General features: G+C 51.2%; 1 protein-coding gene across 1 annotated transcript in view; it reads left to right on the top strand.

Moving 5' to 3' along the window:
* Positions 1-16,451, top strand: part of EGFLAM (EGF like, fibronectin type III and laminin G domains) — a 150,370-nt gene that overhangs the window by 99,194 nt on the left and 34,725 nt on the right. Inside the window, exons 8-13 of the mRNA XM_036280199.1 lie at positions 171-286; positions 863-1,181; positions 1,789-1,889; positions 3,175-3,275; positions 5,266-5,410; positions 8,713-8,902. Of these exons, the coding sequence (XP_036136092.1) occupies positions 171-286; positions 863-1,181; positions 1,789-1,889; positions 3,175-3,275; positions 5,266-5,410; positions 8,713-8,902 (972 nt within the window). The remainder of the gene's footprint in view (positions 1-170; positions 287-862; positions 1,182-1,788; positions 1,890-3,174; positions 3,276-5,265; positions 5,411-8,712; positions 8,903-16,451) is intronic.

Raw genomic sequence — 16,451 nt, 5'->3', positions numbered from 1 at the left:
CTTATGAGATGAACTGTTTTTCATATTTTTTGGTCACTGATGCTCCGTCTTCCGTGTTGATGCGTTGCGTGCCCTGTCCGGCCCGATGTGCTCGGCGCACCGTGTGTGACCGCGTCAGGGTGGGCGAGGAGCGGCAGCGTGTGTGACCGCAGTGTGCTTTTCTCCCGAAGGCCCGGAGGAGGCGGGGAGCGGCCGCTACGGACCCTATTATCTAACGGACACGGGGGTCAATGAGGATGATGAAGGATTGGAAGACGATTTAGATTTGGATATCTCTTTTGAGGAGGTAACAAAAATCTCTACTCTTAAAACCCAGCGTGTTTTAGTTTTCTTGCTGAACAAGGCAATTTGGCCAATGAACTGTGAACGTTTTACTTAAAACTGACTGAAATGGGCTCATTGGCTTTTAACACATTTATTTCCTCTGACCGTTAGGCTCCAGGTGACCGTAAACTAGTAGTAACTAAGCACCAGCCATGCCTTGTTCTGTGGGCAGCCTGCCTGCTGACCTCACAGCCGGGCAGGACAGGGAGCTTGCCCACCAAGCAAACCCTTGCAGTCAGGTATTATAAGGAAATGAACAATTCCTTGACAATTCTGTCTTTGTGATGTTGCAATAATAGTAATAATAAGCCTTATAATGTCAGCTTTACTGCTGGCTTTCTGGGCGATACAAAGCAAGGTACCGAAAATCCTTGAGCCTCCAATTCTTCATCCCTAGACTGAGGTCAGTACTCTCTGCCCATCTATACCCCAGGGCGTGGGACGTATCCAAAGTGACTATATTTTCAAGTATTCGGCGCTCACCATAACAAGGCAGTTTAATTCCTGATGCTCTTTGTTAACCCTTTTCTGGCTGTAGGTTAAGCCACTTCCTGCTCTCAAAGGAGGGAATAAGAAATTACTGGTGGAATCCACCATCGCACCAAGATCAAACCCAAAGACGGTTTCTAGGCTTGCCCCCCCGACCCTAGCCTCTCTTCCTATGACTGCGGTGGCCCCCCAGCCCACCCCGGAGACCAGAGAAGGAAAGAAGGGCGTGCCCACGATGCCCAGGCTCTTCGACTTGCCTTGTGATGAAACGCTCTGCCCTGCCGGCAGCTTTTGTGCCAATGACGACACCTGGGGGCACTCCCGGTGCCACTGCAGCCTGGGCAAAGGTGGCGAGAGCTGCTCGGAAGGTAGGCCACTGCAGGGAGGGGCACGGTGGCGGGCTGGCCCCACGGGAAGCCACCTCTGGGTTTCCCTAGCCCTTGTTCTAAGACAACCCCTCCTTCCATGCACATGTCCCTAAATCAGCGGCCCAGGGCACGCACGAGGCCCCTCCTGCTCGCTGGTGGAGAGCAGCCCTATTTCTGTGTGTGATACTTCGCTGCAATGAATAAATCATCCCACTGGCACCTCGGGGAGGTGGCTTCGCTCTAATCACATCGCTACTGACAAAGCAGAGCCGAGATATGCGCAGGCCAGTTCAGAATGGTCATGGTTGAGCCCACGCAGATCACAGATGAACGGCTGGACGCCGGGTTGGTGACCTGCAGCCACCATTTCTGTGCGGGCAGCAAGTGACCGTCCCCAGAGGTCCAGCTTCTCCCTGAGAACTTCAGGAACTCGGAGTCCCCGGGAATGAGGATTCTAGGTGTGAAAGTGGAGAAAAGAAGGCAGTAAAGGGGGGTGGACAGATGCGAGGTTTCACGTAAGGACCCCGGCGCAGGCGTATATATCGATGTCTGCATTTGCAGAAGAGAGGAACCGGCCCGATTTGGGGTTGTCTTTTTCTCTTTTCAGATATTGTTATACAGTATCCTCAGTTCTTCGGCCACTCTTACGTAACCTTTGAACCTCTGAAGAACTCCCATCAGGCATTTCAAATCACTCTCGAATTTAGGGTAAGAAGGATTCATTGTTTGATGAGTGCCCGTTGGACATCCGGTCACCAAAGGGAGGAGGAGAGGGGAGAGGACGCAGGGAGGTAAATATCGAAGGTATATATGACACAGAGCCTGTCCTGAAACCTGTTTGCAGGGTGGCGAGGATGCTGGGCACAGTCACACATCCGAGGGCGCCAGTAGGGGGGATGGGTTCTGCATCTCATGAACTGTGCAAGTGGCAGGCCCGAAGGTTCCCAGGGAGAATGTTTGGGTCCCAGCCATGTTGCTCACAAAAGTGACCCCTCCCTCACCAGGGTGTCAGAAGGCATAATGCATTCTCATTCCAGAACCCCTTTGAAAGGGAGCCCAAATGCCCGCCTTCCCTGCTACGCCGTGATGTGGAACAAATAAAAAGCAGAATGCACAACCCTGGCATCGAGTGGCGCCCAGGAGATGCTCGCTGATCTGAACCAGCTGCAGTCAGAGTCAGTCAGTGACTTCAGCTGGAAGTGGTTCTTTTGGGGATCTCAGATGACACGAAAATGTCTAGAGATCTGGAAACAAGTTCCTTTGAGGTCACGGTCACAATGTTCTTTTACATTGACTTTAGAGAGGAAGGGAGAAGGAGAGGGAGAGAGAGAGAGAGAAACATTGACTTGTTCCACTCATTCATGCACCCACTGATTGATTCCTCTGTGTGCCCTGATCGGGGATAGAACCCCTTGGCGCATCAGGACAATGCTCCCACCAACTGAGCTACCCTGCCAGGGCATGGTCACAATGCTGAGTGTCCAAAAGATGATGCAGTCCAGGACATGGGTGAAAACCAAACCAGACCACCAGCTGGGCGGTTTGCACTGTCCTGTTCCCCTGATAGAAGGACAGGAGCAAATTTGCGTGCTTCTCAGAGGGAGGGAAGTAAAAATAAAACCTGTAGGATGCTCTCCGGAGAGACCAGAGCTGATGAGCCCGAGGAGAGCCCCTCTGCAACCCTGGTCTTTGTGCTCGTGGTTTTCCTGGGGCTCTGCTGGTGGCTCCACAAAGCAAGGAAGGAGCAGGAGGAACAGGACGCTGCCTTCCTCGCTGTCACCCCCTGCCGCTCCTCACACAGTTCACACCACTGCCAGTGGGGTATCGGAAACGAACTGGAACTGGGTACCTGGGGATTCACTGAGTCCGTGCGCCTGTCCCCCTTTAGCACCACAGAGGAGAACGCTCAAGTTGCACACCCCTGAGCTTCTCCAGGGGGCACTTGTGGACCGGGCGGTGCTCATTGTTCCCGCGGCTTCTGTTCATCTGACAGGCAGAGGCGGAGGACGGCTTGCTGCTCTACTGCGGGGAGGACGAGCACGAGAGAGGCGACTTCATGTCCCTGGCCATCATCCGGCGCTCACTGCAATTCAGGTAGCTCCCGCCGAAAGCCCCAGGCTTACACACTACCCGCTGTCACAGTTCCACTTCTACAGTAGGCGCAGGATGCGTTCCTGTAGGTGAGGGACAGTGTGAGGGCGGGCCTGGGCCAGTGGACTAAACGCCAGAGCCCAGGTTTGCAAGGTGACCTTGGCAGTGTCTGTGGCCTGCTAACCATTCGTTCATTCAACAGCAAGGGTTTCCGGAGCGCCCACAGTGTACCAGGCCCTGTTGTAGACCCTGGGGCGCAGGGGTGAGCCACAGTAGGACGTCCCTCTCTCTTGGAGCTCTGTGGGTGGCAGGGATGAAGCCTGGATCTCCGTATGCTCTGTGGTAAACACGACGGACAGTCGTGGAGAGCAGGAGAGGCCAACAGCCTCCTAAGGGCCGCCAGAGGCGCAGACCCCACCCTCGTCTTCCCTCCTCTGCCCTGGCCTGGCGGTCAGGCTTCCCTCCTCTGCCCTGGCCGGGTGGTCAGGCTTTCCTCCCCTGCCCTGGCCGGGCGGTCAGGCTTCCCTCCCCTGCCCTGGCCGGGCGGTCAGGCCTCCCTCCCCTGCCCTGGCCGGGCGGTCAGGCCTCCCTCCTCTGCCCTGGCCGGGCGGTCAGGCTTCCCTCCTCTGCCCTGGCCGGGTCTCCCAACACACGTTGGAAGCTCCTTGAGTTGTGCACGGTTTCCTGCAGGCAGAGTTCGGCGGAGGTGGGCGTTTTCACCACCTTCACGGAGGTGTACGTGGCACTGATCTGAGAACAGCCCACGAGGATCGGCCTTGTCCTCCTCCACAGCGCACTGGTTCAGATCCTGATGGCACGATCCCCCTCTGCCTGGCCCTCAGCAAACGACGAGCTCTCGAGGCCTGGGCTTCCTCCCTGGGCGGTGGAGTAATGAGGCCCTGCATCAGGGTGCTTAGCGTAGCCCCTGACCTGTAGCCAGCTCCCAGTCAGCCTCAGCCGTTGTTGTCTTTGGATTATTTCAGCACGAAAATACTTTGGGTTAAGGTGGAGAAGACTGTTGAGCATCCCCCTTGGGGTAGAAAATGCCCCCCCTTCTTGGCTCAAGGCTTTGACCATGGGAGTTGGGTGTCCGCCCCCAGGGTCAGGCAGTGGTTCTGACCTGGTGAGCCCGTAGCCCTTGGAGGATCCGGTGTCTCTCCCCGTGTCTGCAGCTCCCACTGAGGGATGCTGAGGTCTTGCTGCAGCACCTCCCGACCCTGTCCCCTCCACTGAGGATCATGGGACAGAGGGAGCCTTGTGGGTGGGCTGACAGTAGTTCACGTCCCCACTGGCGACCTCAGGACGCACAGGGAGGTGGCACGGTGGCTGTTTGGAAGTTGACTAGAACGGGTCGGAATTTTAGATGTTAGGCACAGTGACCAGTGGACACCGCGGGCCATAGGGAGGTTGAGAAAGAAAACAAAACAAGAATGCCACGCTCTGAAAATGCTCCTCCTTCACCCCCCCCCCCCCCGAGCTGGAGCCCCTAGGGACCCTGCCCTGCGTCTGGGTGCAGCTGGATGCAAGTGGCAGTGCGGGCCGCTTGGCAGGAGCGTGAACGCCCGGTGGTCCATGGTTTGTTAGTATCGCTGAGCCTACCATCTGGAAATTGGGGGAAGTCCCGAAAGAGATCCCTGGAAGCAGAACGGCCCACGTTGTGATTCCCTGCCCCCCGAGTCGACTTCAGGCATCCGGCAGTCCCCGGAAAGCAGAGAGCCTCCTCAGCCGCCCATCACTTTCTGAGCTGCAGAGAAACCAGGTTCAAGAGGCCCCACGCTGAAAGGGGTTCTGGGCAGGTGAAAGGCAACTACTGACGGTGCCCAGGGAGCAGGCTGCCGCTTCCGTGCACACCTTTAAACTGCCCTTGCCGTTTGCAGACCTCGTCCTGAGCAGCTTGACCCTCAGGGAAGTCGTCACCCTGCGAGGATGTCCGTGGGGTCTGGAATCACAGGGAGCTGGCTGCTCAAAGATCCCGCCTCTTCCTCCTCCACAGGTTCAACTGCGGCACTGGGGTGGCCATCATCGTGAGTGAGACCAAAATCAAGCTGGGGGCCTGGCACACGGTCACGCTCTACAGAGACGGGCTGAACGGGCTGCTGCAGCTGAACAACGACACGCCGGTGACAGGCCAGTCCCAGGTGAGTGACAGCCTCACGCCCTGCCCACCCCCTGGCCCCCACCACCCGCACCCGGAGGGGCCCCACTGCGAGGGCGGAGGCAGACCTGGCAGAATGCGAGCCCCGGATGGGCCGTTTTTCATGGCGAACCCCGCAGCTGAGTTCTGATGTGCGCCTGCTGATCCTACCGCTCTAGGTGGGCGTCCGGGGCGCCCATCCACCCCGTCTACCAAGGAGGAGACCTGAATCCGCAGGCATCGCGGTGGCTGTTCAGGAACATGTTCTTTTTCCACAGGGACATCAAAGCCAGGGCAGGGGAGAAGCCCTCATTAGTGCCGGACTCAGAGCTGACTTTTAAGCCGGCGTGTTGCAATCCTGTGGCTTTAGAAAATAGTTCCAAGGGGTTCACTGGGTTCAAAATGCAGGAATAATCCATTCAGGTGCCTTTTTTGGGGACGATGATTATAGGAAGTGGTAAAACAGTTTAACCATTGGGCTACTCAACATATCACCTAGGTATTCACATATTTGTCATGTTTGGGGAATTTTAGGACTTGTGTTTGGGTTAGCAACCTGCCAAGGAACCGAACCTGTCATTATAATCAGTCAGGTGTCTGAGGAAAAACGTAGCAAGAAAGCCTTTGTGTGTATGTGGATCGCCTCCTCCCTGCCCGGATCTCCACTGCTCTGTGCTGACACGTTAAGTAAAGGGCCACGCTCTGCGGATCCCCTTCCTTTGGACCCTGATGGTTCCACAGAAACAAGAATTCAAAGACAATGACCGTGAATCCAGTGAGATCGCTGAAGCATACATTTGTAAGGAAGGAAAGACAGAATAAATCAACTACAGGGTCACATCGATGCTACAACAATAGGCCCAATATGGTTAAAATTCAGTGTGATAAAGAAGCTATGAACTTGGGTCCAAAATACGAACGTGAAAACTGGATGGAGAAGCTGTAATAGAAGAAACACCTGTGAAGGTGTCTTACGATTTAAAGCAAGGAAGTTCAATGAAGGTTACTAAAACAGTCATGTGGTAACAACAAGCTAAGGAAAGTACAGGTTCCATTATTAGCGGCACGCCGTCTAGAAAAATGGAGGTGATAATGCTGTTTTATTCTGGTGACAGTGTGTGTAGCTTCCAGAGCTCTGGTGATGACTGATCCTCTGTAAGGACTGTATCTAGAGCTGTGATTATACTCAAGAGGCTCACAGGCAAACTGGGACATGTTCAAAGAACAGTCAATGAAAGAGGAAGATGACTTGAAATCCCTGGAATGATTGATTGAAGGAACTTATTTAGTTTGGAGAAGAGAAGATGAAGGTGTGGACGGGAGCTTTTCATCAGAGTCAAAGGGAGAGTGTTGGGGGAAAAGGATTTATTCTCTAGATCCCAAGGCTGAAGCTGAAAGATAAAGCCAATTTTAGCTTTTCTTAATCATACAAAGGTGTACAGAGGTGCAGCAGACCTTCCCAGGGGGGGCTCCCTTTCCTTGGGGGTGTTCAAGTGGTAACTTATCAAAACCTTTGGGTAGGCGTGTGCAAGGAACCCAGCAGTCAGTGGGAGCTTGGGTTGTCTGAGTTTTCGTGTTTGTCTAATCCTCAGGCTCTCTGATTTTAATGAATATAAGAATTAATTGCAAGAAACATATCATTTTATTGATGCTCAGGGCAGTGTTTGTCTCTCTACTCCCAGGACTTGCTAAGCAAGTTGTGTGAGCAGGACTGTAGGTGTGGACTGTTTGATAAACTGTCCGGGGGAACATGACTCTGTCTTAGGTCGGAGTTCCCCAGAAACAGACCTGAGCTGAGGAGTCGTGTGCGAATGATGCGTTAAGAAAGCGTTGCCACAGGAAGCCTGTAGGGGAAGGGGGACATGGACAGGGTAGGGCAAAGGTCGGCACCAGTGAGCTCCCAGGAAGGACTGCTCCGGGCCTGGCTGCAGCCTGCCCCACAGGGCACTGCGTGTGAGTTACGCCTCAGAGCGACTCCGACTCGAAGCAAGTTGGATTTCCATGCTCCGCACTCACTGAAAACTGTGAGGGCTGTGCCGAGGCAGTGCACACTCGGGCGATGCCAGCTCTCCGCATGCGCAGCAAAGCAGGCTCCAGGGACCTGAGGGCAGCCCTCATCAGAGGACGGCGAAAGCCCAGCCGAAGACCGAAGACCATCGCCTGGGATGTCGTGAGGGACCAGCCACCCTACGGGGCACCAAGTGCTCCAGAGAAGGGGAAGAGGATGGAGCTGCCAGGCCCCTGCCACGGTCCTGGGTCAGGGACCAGAGCCAAGGGGTGAATGTGGGATCCAGAAGGAGTGAATCGTGAGGATGTTGATGAAATAAGCCAACAGGTCACTCAGTTCGAATACGGAAAGCAGGAGGCCAGTGGCCGGCAAACAGTGAACCCTTAAATTCACGGGGAGTGCTCTGCACCTGCCTAGCTCAGATGCAGTACACTGTTTACAAAGGAGTCTTATCTGCTCATTAGCACGGACAGAACAATGCGTAAGTCTTCTACTTCTCGGTAACAAGTGTGAAGGATAAAGATTACATTTCAGTGGTCTAACTTCTGGGCATTTTATACGTCTGGCAGCCTGCCTCTCCTCCACTGCCTTCTATTCATCGAAATGAATGAGATATTTCCATAATCAAAAAGTGAATGACCACAGGAGCCTTCATTGTGCCCCGTCTAACGTGCAGCTCTGTGTTCTGTAACCTCAAAACCTGCGATCCAGGTTGCGGTTTGCCCTAAGAGTGGAAATGTCTCCACCTAACTGGAATAACACTTAAAAAAAAAAAAAAAGTTGGGACCGTGAGCAAATTTCAAAATATTTTGCAACAAAATCTGTTTGGTAACCCTCCCTACAGGGTTTCTTGCAGGATATAGTATAAAGGTGACTGGGACAGAGAAAGGGTAAATGTCGGCCCACGTATACATAAAATTAGTATTATCACCTTTGGAAACACAGAGTAGCCCTGTGACCCATCCAAGGTACACAGTCAATTGGTGTCAGGACTGGAAAGAGAAAGTTATTTTTGGATGCCCAGCATGGTACACGGCCTGTTGGGTTGCTCTTGGCTCCGACCTTCCCTCCCTTCCTTTCGAGGCATTCCAAAATCCTCCTTTCTCGAAACAGCCCCTGCGAAGCTCCCAGAGTTCCCATGGTAACCATGGCCTTACTTTTGCTCGAGGGCAATGTCTTAAAGATACAGAGGGATGGATGGCTGTAAACTCCATCCTAGGCACGTCCCTCATTAAAATCAGTGGCGGTTTGGGCTTTTGATTTTGTTTAGTGAATCACAGTTTCCATCTTTCTTAAAGGGCCAGTACAGTAAAATTACCTTCCGGACACCCCTGTATCTCGGTGGAGCTCCCAGCACTTACTGGTTGGTCCGAGCAACGGGAACACACCGAGGCTTCCAAGGCTGCGTGCAGTCGCTCACGGTGAACGGAGAGAGAATCGACCTGAGGCCCTGGCCACTGGGGAAAGCCCTCAGCGGGGCCGATGTGGGTGAGTGGTGCCCGGTGGGCCGGGTGCTCTTGGGTGGTTGCCTTTTTGGGGTGGGCCAGGGAGGTGAGGCAGCTGGTTAGTGCAGAACTCCAGCCGGAGGCGGGCCGAGGGTGATGCTGGGCTCTGCAGTGAGTTCGAACACCAAGACGTGTCCACAGTGTGGCGCACCGAGCCCTGGTCTGCCTGGCCTGCCCCCTGGCCCTCTTCACGAGATGGAGCATGCTCTGGAGGGACGGAGCAGCAGCAGGTCAGCCCTTCACCCTGGTCACCCCGGCGGCGGGGAAGCCAGCACAGTGAGGTAGGAAGGGCTCTCACATGGTCTCTGCTGCTGAGAGAACTGGTCCAGTTCTAGCTCCTGAGCGCCAAGCCCAGCCCTCAGCCCTTCCTCCTGCACCCTCTCACTGACTCTCACGCACCCGAGGAGGTAAAAGTTCTTACACTTATCTTATGCGTGAAGAAACGGGCTTGTCAAAGTTAGTAACTTACCCACAATAGCAGGCAGAGCTAGGATTGTTTACTTTGTTTTTTAAATTAAAATGTATTTTTTAGAGAAGTTTAATGTTCACATCAGAATCGAGGGGAAGACACAGATCCCCATATACTCTCCATCCCTGCACATGCACGACCTCCCCCATTATCAACATCCCCCCCCCCCCCGAGTGGGACATTTGGTGCAACTGGTGAACTTACATTGACTCGTCCTAATCACCCAAAGTCCACAGTGTACGTTGTGGTTCACTCGTGATGTAGATTCTGTGGTTTGGACAAATATATACTAACATCTATTCATCATTGTGGTATCATACAGAGTATTTTCACTGCCCTAAAAATCCTCTGCCTGTTCATCTCTCTCCTCCCTCCCCCAAAACTTACAATCTCTACAGTTTTGCCTTTCCCAGAATGTAACCAGAATCTTACGGTATGTGCAGCCTTTTCAGATTGGCTCCTTTCAGTTAGTAATGTGCATTGAGAGTTCCTCCGTGTCTTTCCATGACTTGATAGCTCATTTCTTATTAGCGCTGAATAGTAGTCTGGATGGACCACGGTTTATCCGTTTATCTACTGAAGGGCATCTTAGTTGCTTCGAAGTTTTGGAAATGAGGACTACAGCTGCTATGAACATCCCCCTTTTGGGGGGTGGGCATAGTTTTCAACTCCTCTGGATAAATACCAAGGAGTGTGATTGCTGGGCCATGGTGGAGTGTGTTCAGTTTTGTAGGACACAGGCGAACGGTCTCCTGGAGGGGCGGTCCCATTTCGCAGCTCCACCCGTGAGAGTTCCTGTCGCTCCACATCCTCCGTTTGGTGTTGGCAGGGTTCCAGATGTGGGCCCTGCTGGTAGGAGTGTAGTGGGATCTCGTTGTTGGAAGTTGCATTTTCCTGGTGATACGTGAAGTGGAGTGTCTTTTCATATGTTTATTTGCCATCTGTATATCTTCTTTGTTGAGGTATCTGTTAAGATCTTTAGCCCATTTTCTTAAATTTGGTTTTTTCATTGTTGAGCGTTAAGAGTTCTTTGTGTATTTTGGATAACAGTCCTTTGTCAGATGTCTCTTTGCAAACATTCTCTCCCAGTCTGTGACTTGTCTCTTATTCTCTTGACATTGTTTTCGCAGGTTAGAAATACTTAATTTTAGTGAAGTCCAGCTTACCAATGACTTATTTCATGGGTTGTGCCTTTGGTGTGTCGTCTCAAAAGTCATCCCTGTCCCCAGGGCCATCTAGGTCTGTGCCTAATGTGATCTCCTAGGAGTTTGTAGTTTTACGTTTTACATGTAAGCCTGCGACCTGTTTTGAGTTACTCATTTTTGTAAAGGGTATAAGGTCTGTGTCCGTATTCATTTCGTTTTTTTGCACATGGATGTCAGTTATTCCAGCACTATTTGTTGAAAAGACTGGGATTGTTTTTATTTACTTATTTTTATTATTGTTTTTTTTTTAATTGTCACCTGAGGATATTTTTTTATTTTTCTTCAGATAGAGTGGGAGGGGGACAGAGAGAGGGAGAAAGAGAGAAACATCGACATGAGAGAGACACATCGACCGGCTGCCTCCCGCAACCGAGGTACACGCCCTTGACTGGCATTGAACCTGTGACTCATTGGTCTGTGGGCCGAGGCTCCAACAGCTGAACCAAACCGGCCACGGCTAGGATTGTTTTTAAAACGATAAGGACTGCCCAGCCAGTGTGGCTCAGCTGACTGAGCATCTTCATGTACTGGGTGGTTGCAGATTCAATTCCCAGTCAGGACACATGCCCAGACTGCAGGCTCAATCCCTGGTAGGGGGTGGGTAGGGGGCAACCAGTCCATGTTTTGCTGTCATATAGAAGTTTCTCTCTCTCTCTCCCTTCCTCTTCCTCTAAAATCAATAAAAACCTATTTAAAAAAATAAAATAAACCACTAAGGACACTTATTCCACCTCTGAAGGAAGTTGGTAGATAATTCTAAGGTTGGTTCACTGGGTGACTATTTCGCCTTCTAGGGCTGCCATGACAAACCCCGCCGACTGGGCGGTTCCAACATTGCCATTTATTTCCTCACAGTCCGGAGGCCGGAGCTCCTAGACCAAGTGTCAGAGGTTCCGTTCTCTGGAGGCCCCTCTCCTGGGCTTCAGGTGGCCTCTTCCCCCTGTCCTCACATGGCCCTTTGTCTGTGCTCCAGTCCCTGGTATCGCTTCCTCCTTTTATAAGGATGCCAGTCAGACTGGGTTAGGGCCCACCTTTATGACTTCATTTAACCTTAATTACCACCTCGAAGGCCCCATCTCCAAATCCAGTCTCACTTGGAGTCGGGCTTCAGTGTGTGGATTTTGGGGACACAACTCAGTCCAAAACAGTGACCTGGGGGTATCAGAGCTCATGGTGTCCCTGTGATTCCCTTGCTTTGACGCATAATCCCGAGGGTGCTACGTCTCTAAGCATCACACCCTCGCATGGCGTTGTCCTTGGCCAGCAATGGCAAGTCCCTTCTTGGGTCTCTTTTCCTCCCGTCTCTAAGACATTACTTTGGAAGAATGCCCAGCGAACCATGCACCCTAGATTCTGCCATTAACATTTTGCTATATTTGCTTCACCACCTATCAGTCCATCTCTCTCTCCGTTCCTAGATCAATCCACCTGTCTCCAGGTATAGTTTGTTTCTGTAACTAATATTAGTTGAACATCTACTATATGTCGCCACCATTCTAAACTACTTTACTCTTCCCAAGGTGCCTGCGAAGTAGGTGCTGTGGTTAGCTGTAGCTAATGAGAACTGGTGGTGGAGAAAGTTAGGTCACACAGCTGGTACGTGGTAGAGCCTCAATGTGACCCCAGTCATTCTGGCTCCAGTTCCTGCCTTCTTAGCCACATGCATCAATCCAAGTTTCCCAGATAGACTTCAGATGCTTCTTCCACCTGGTTCACTCCGAAAGGTGATACTGTTGTTAAAACTACAAAAGGTGGATGCTGAAAAAGCATTAGACAAAATTCAGCACCCATTTTTGATAAAAACTCGGCAAATTGGGAAAAGAAGGATTATACCTCAACTTAATAAAGGCTGTATAAGACAGACCTACAGCCAACATCATACTCAGTGGGCAGAAACTAAAAGTATTTCCCTTAAGAACAGGAACAAGACAGCGATGCCCACTTTCACCACTCTTATTCAACATAGTCTTAGCCACAGCAATCAAACAAGAAGAAAAAATAAAGGCATCCAAATTGGAAAGGAGGAAGTGAAACTGTCATTATTCGCAGATGACATGATATTATATATAGAAAACCCTAAAGACTCCACCAAAAAATCATTAGATTTTAATAAATGAATTCAGCAAAGTAGCAGGATACAAAATCAACATCCAGAAATAGTTTGCATTTTTATATACCAATAATGAACACTCAGAAAGTGAAACTAAAAAACATCCCATTTACCATTGCAACAAAAAAATTATGATACCTAGGAATAAACTTAGCCAAGGAGGTAAAAGACCTGTTCTCAGAAAACTACAGGACATTGAACAAAGAACTAGAGGAAGGTATTAAAAAGTAGAAGCATATACCATGTTCATGGAAGAATCAACATCATTAAAGTGTCCATACTACCCAAAGCAATCTATAGATTCAATGCAGTCCCCATTAAAATACCCATGACTATGAGGTATCACCTCATTCCCACCAGAATGGTTGCCATAAACAAATCAAACAAGTGTGGTGCAGCCACTATGGAAAACAATATGGTGTTTCCTCATAAAAATAAAAATTGAACTGCCATTTGACCCAGTGATCCCATCTCTAGGAATATATCCTAAGAAACCTGAAACACCATCAGAAAGAATATATGCATCCCTGTGTTCATAGCAGCATTATTTACAATAGCTAAGATCTGGAAACAGCCCATCAGTAGATGAGTGGATTAAAAAGCTGTGGTACATATATACAATGGAATACTATGCAGCTATAAGAAATAAAGATCTGCCCTGGCCGGTTTGGCTCAGAGGCTGGAGTGTTGGCCTGCAGACCAGAGAGTCCCAGGTTCAGGTCCCATTAGGGGCACGTACAAGAAAAAAGGAAAGAAAGGAAGAAAGGAAGGAAGGAAGGAAGGAAGGAAGGAAGGAAGGAAGGAAGGAAGGAAGAAGAAGAAAGAAAGAAAGAAAGAAAGAAAGAAAGAAAGAAAGAAAGAAAGAAAGAAAGAAAGAAAGAAAGATCTCTTACCCTTTGAGACAATATGGAGAGACATGGAGTGTATTATGCTAAGTGAAATAAGCCAATCAGAGAAAGACAAGTATCACATGATCTCACTTATTTGTGGAATATAATGAACAAAACAAGCTGAGGAACAAAAAGATCCAGAGACACTGAAGTGGGGTACAGACTGACAAACCTCAGAGGGAAAGAGACTGGGGCAGGGGGAGGTAAACCAAAGAACTTATATGCATAACCAGTGGACACAGACAACGCTTCAGTGAAGGGGGGTAGGAGTTGGGAGGAGGTGTCAATGGGGAGAAAAGGAGGAACATCTGTAATGAAAAAATAAATTTAAAAAGATTTAAACTTTTAAAAAGTAAATAAATACTAGAAGAAAGTAAAATAATGTAATTTAATTTAATTTTTTAAATTGACCTATTCAGCCACATCCCTTACCTGTCCTTTCTGACATCCCTGCACCCGTGCTGCCAGGGCTGTCTCTTCTCAGTAACCAGGGTCCTTAACCTGCTGTGGGCCGTGGGCCCCTTGGCAGTCTGGGGGAGGCCATGGACCTTTTCTCAGATTGGCACTTTTTAAATGTAGAGAATAATATACATGATAGGAAAGAATTATATTGAACTAAAGCTATACAACACTTTAAAATTTTGATATTAATAATTAGGTGCTTGTTCTCTTGTTAAAGAACAAGACTGCTTAGTGGTGATGCAATAACGACATGATTTCAAGGTAGTAAGCAGCAGAAATGATATTTCGAGATATAGGCAATAAATGGAATATGACATGACAATAACTCAGGTCTGTTGGTTACAAGTCACAAGAAGGGCTAATAGCAGAGGTTTGTTATCTACATCTGTAATTGACGAAAAAGTCAATTCCAACTGGAAGTTAGGGAAAATAAAGATGAATATTTTTCCCATCTATGTTCACGGATCCCCTGCCCTAGCTTATTGACACTTGCTCAGATCCCCTCCAGCTTAAACCAGCGCCACATTCGCACAACCCTGCTACCCTTCTGGTTTGGGACCCTGGGAACCTCTCCCCTCTCTTTCAAAACCTGACTCCAGCAACCCTTCCAGGCCCGTCTGACCCTCCTGGGGTGGGGCTGCTGCCTCCCACTGCCCTGCAAAACTGCTCTCCAGAAGCGCTGATCATCCCCTTCACAAGCCCAAAGCCCACCCTCTGACCCTGCAGAGATAGATAGTACCTGGCTGTCTCCCTCCTCCCGCTCCGCCCCGAGCTCCGCCCCGAGCTCCGCCCCGAGCTCCGCCCCGAGCTCCGCCCCGAGCTCCGCCCCGAGCTCCGCCCCGAGCTCCGCCCCGAGCTCCGCCCCGAACCTGCCTAACCCTGCCTGAACCTCCCCAGAGCCCTTCAGTTGTCTCCCTTTGTCTCCTCTGTGGGATCCTCACCCTCTGCGGTTCCCCAGGAATTCCATGGATCCTCTCATCCTGTCCTCTTTCGGGGGGCCCATTCATCCTCGGTGTCAGGGTCACCCACGTTGTTGCTGCCCCTCCATCCCTCGCCAGTGCGCAGACCCCCTCCTGGCCACGGGGCTGGCTCGACAGGATGTTTCCACAGTCACCAGAGCTTAAATGGAGCCATGGCCAGCCCCTCCTGGGCGCCCAGCGCCCGCTCACAGCGCGTGTCTCCCCTTCCTTTGCCCCCCTTCCATCCTGTGTGCCTCCCTGCACGCAGTGGCCAGGAGACACCAGCTGCAGCGCTACTCCATCGAGTCAACCACTCTGGCTGGTGTTCACACCCCACCCCATCCCCAACTCCCACCTCGTAAAAAATAGCTGCAATGCAAATTTGCACCCCCCCAAAAAAGATGTTTTCCAAGATAACCCAAGGATCCCACTTCTTTTTGTGGGACCAGCCCTTCTCTGAGAAAGACCCTCCGCCCACAGAAACTGGAGCGGGGGAGGGGGGGGACCCGTGAGAGTTTGGTTAAGGTCCCGCCAGCCTGTCCGTGGAGCCTCAGAAGGCCGCGGGGCATCAGTGCTGTCGCTGAAGGAGAGCAGGGGTCACTTCTGCACGAGCTTCCAGTGTCCCCAGCTGGAATCCACAGAGGCCAGCCCACCCGGCTGGTGGCGAGCCATCTGGGAGGGCTTTCATTAAGTTCCACTGTCAGCCCCGACGCCTCTCTCCTCTGGGGGTACACACGGCCCCCAGCCGCTCCCGCCCTGGGAGGCTCTGTGAGAAGAAGACACTGGATCAGTTCAACAACCACGGATGACTGATTCAGAAAGGATAAGACTCACCCTGCTGAGGTGACACAATTGGGGGGACCTTCAGCTCACAGAGAGGGGGCCACCAGCTCATGCGGGTGGAGCATTGGAGACCAGGAGACTGCCGGACGTGGAGGGGGACCCCTCACTGGCTCAATCAGGGATGCTCTCCCTTTGCCTCCATCCCCCCACAAAGTGTTCTGTAGTCACCTATGTAATTCGGGGGTCTTGTTTATTTCTTACACACGAGGAGAAGCTAAGATCAAAGAAACAAGAAGAGCAGCCCAAGGAAAGCCAATTTGTTGTCACTCTGTCTGCTGACCTGCACTTGAAAATGACCAAGTGTACCCTCCACAGCCTCTCTGCTGTGTGTCTGGTTAAGAGAACTAACCAAGCCACCTGATGTTGAACGTCTCTTTTCTCAGATCGTAACTTTGAGGCGGAAATAGGGATCCGTGGTCACACGTTGAGGTCTTGGGGAGCCCTTCCTGCCCCCCCCCCCCCCCCCCGCTCCAGACTGGAGAGTCCCTGCTTCAGGCCAGTGAACAGGATCAGACATGGCTGCTTAGCTCCTTCGGTGCTTTTCTTGGATGCCGAAATTTTCACTGGCTGGTCCCTGGGGCCACACTCGATTGA

Source organism: Molossus molossus, unplaced genomic scaffold (assembly GCF_014108415.1).
Source record: "Molossus molossus isolate mMolMol1 unplaced genomic scaffold, mMolMol1.p scaffold_m16_p_3, whole genome shotgun sequence".
NCBI classification, from domain to species: domain Eukaryota; kingdom Metazoa; phylum Chordata; class Mammalia; order Chiroptera; family Molossidae; genus Molossus; species Molossus molossus.
This window is presented reverse-complemented; position numbering and strand designations above follow the sequence as displayed.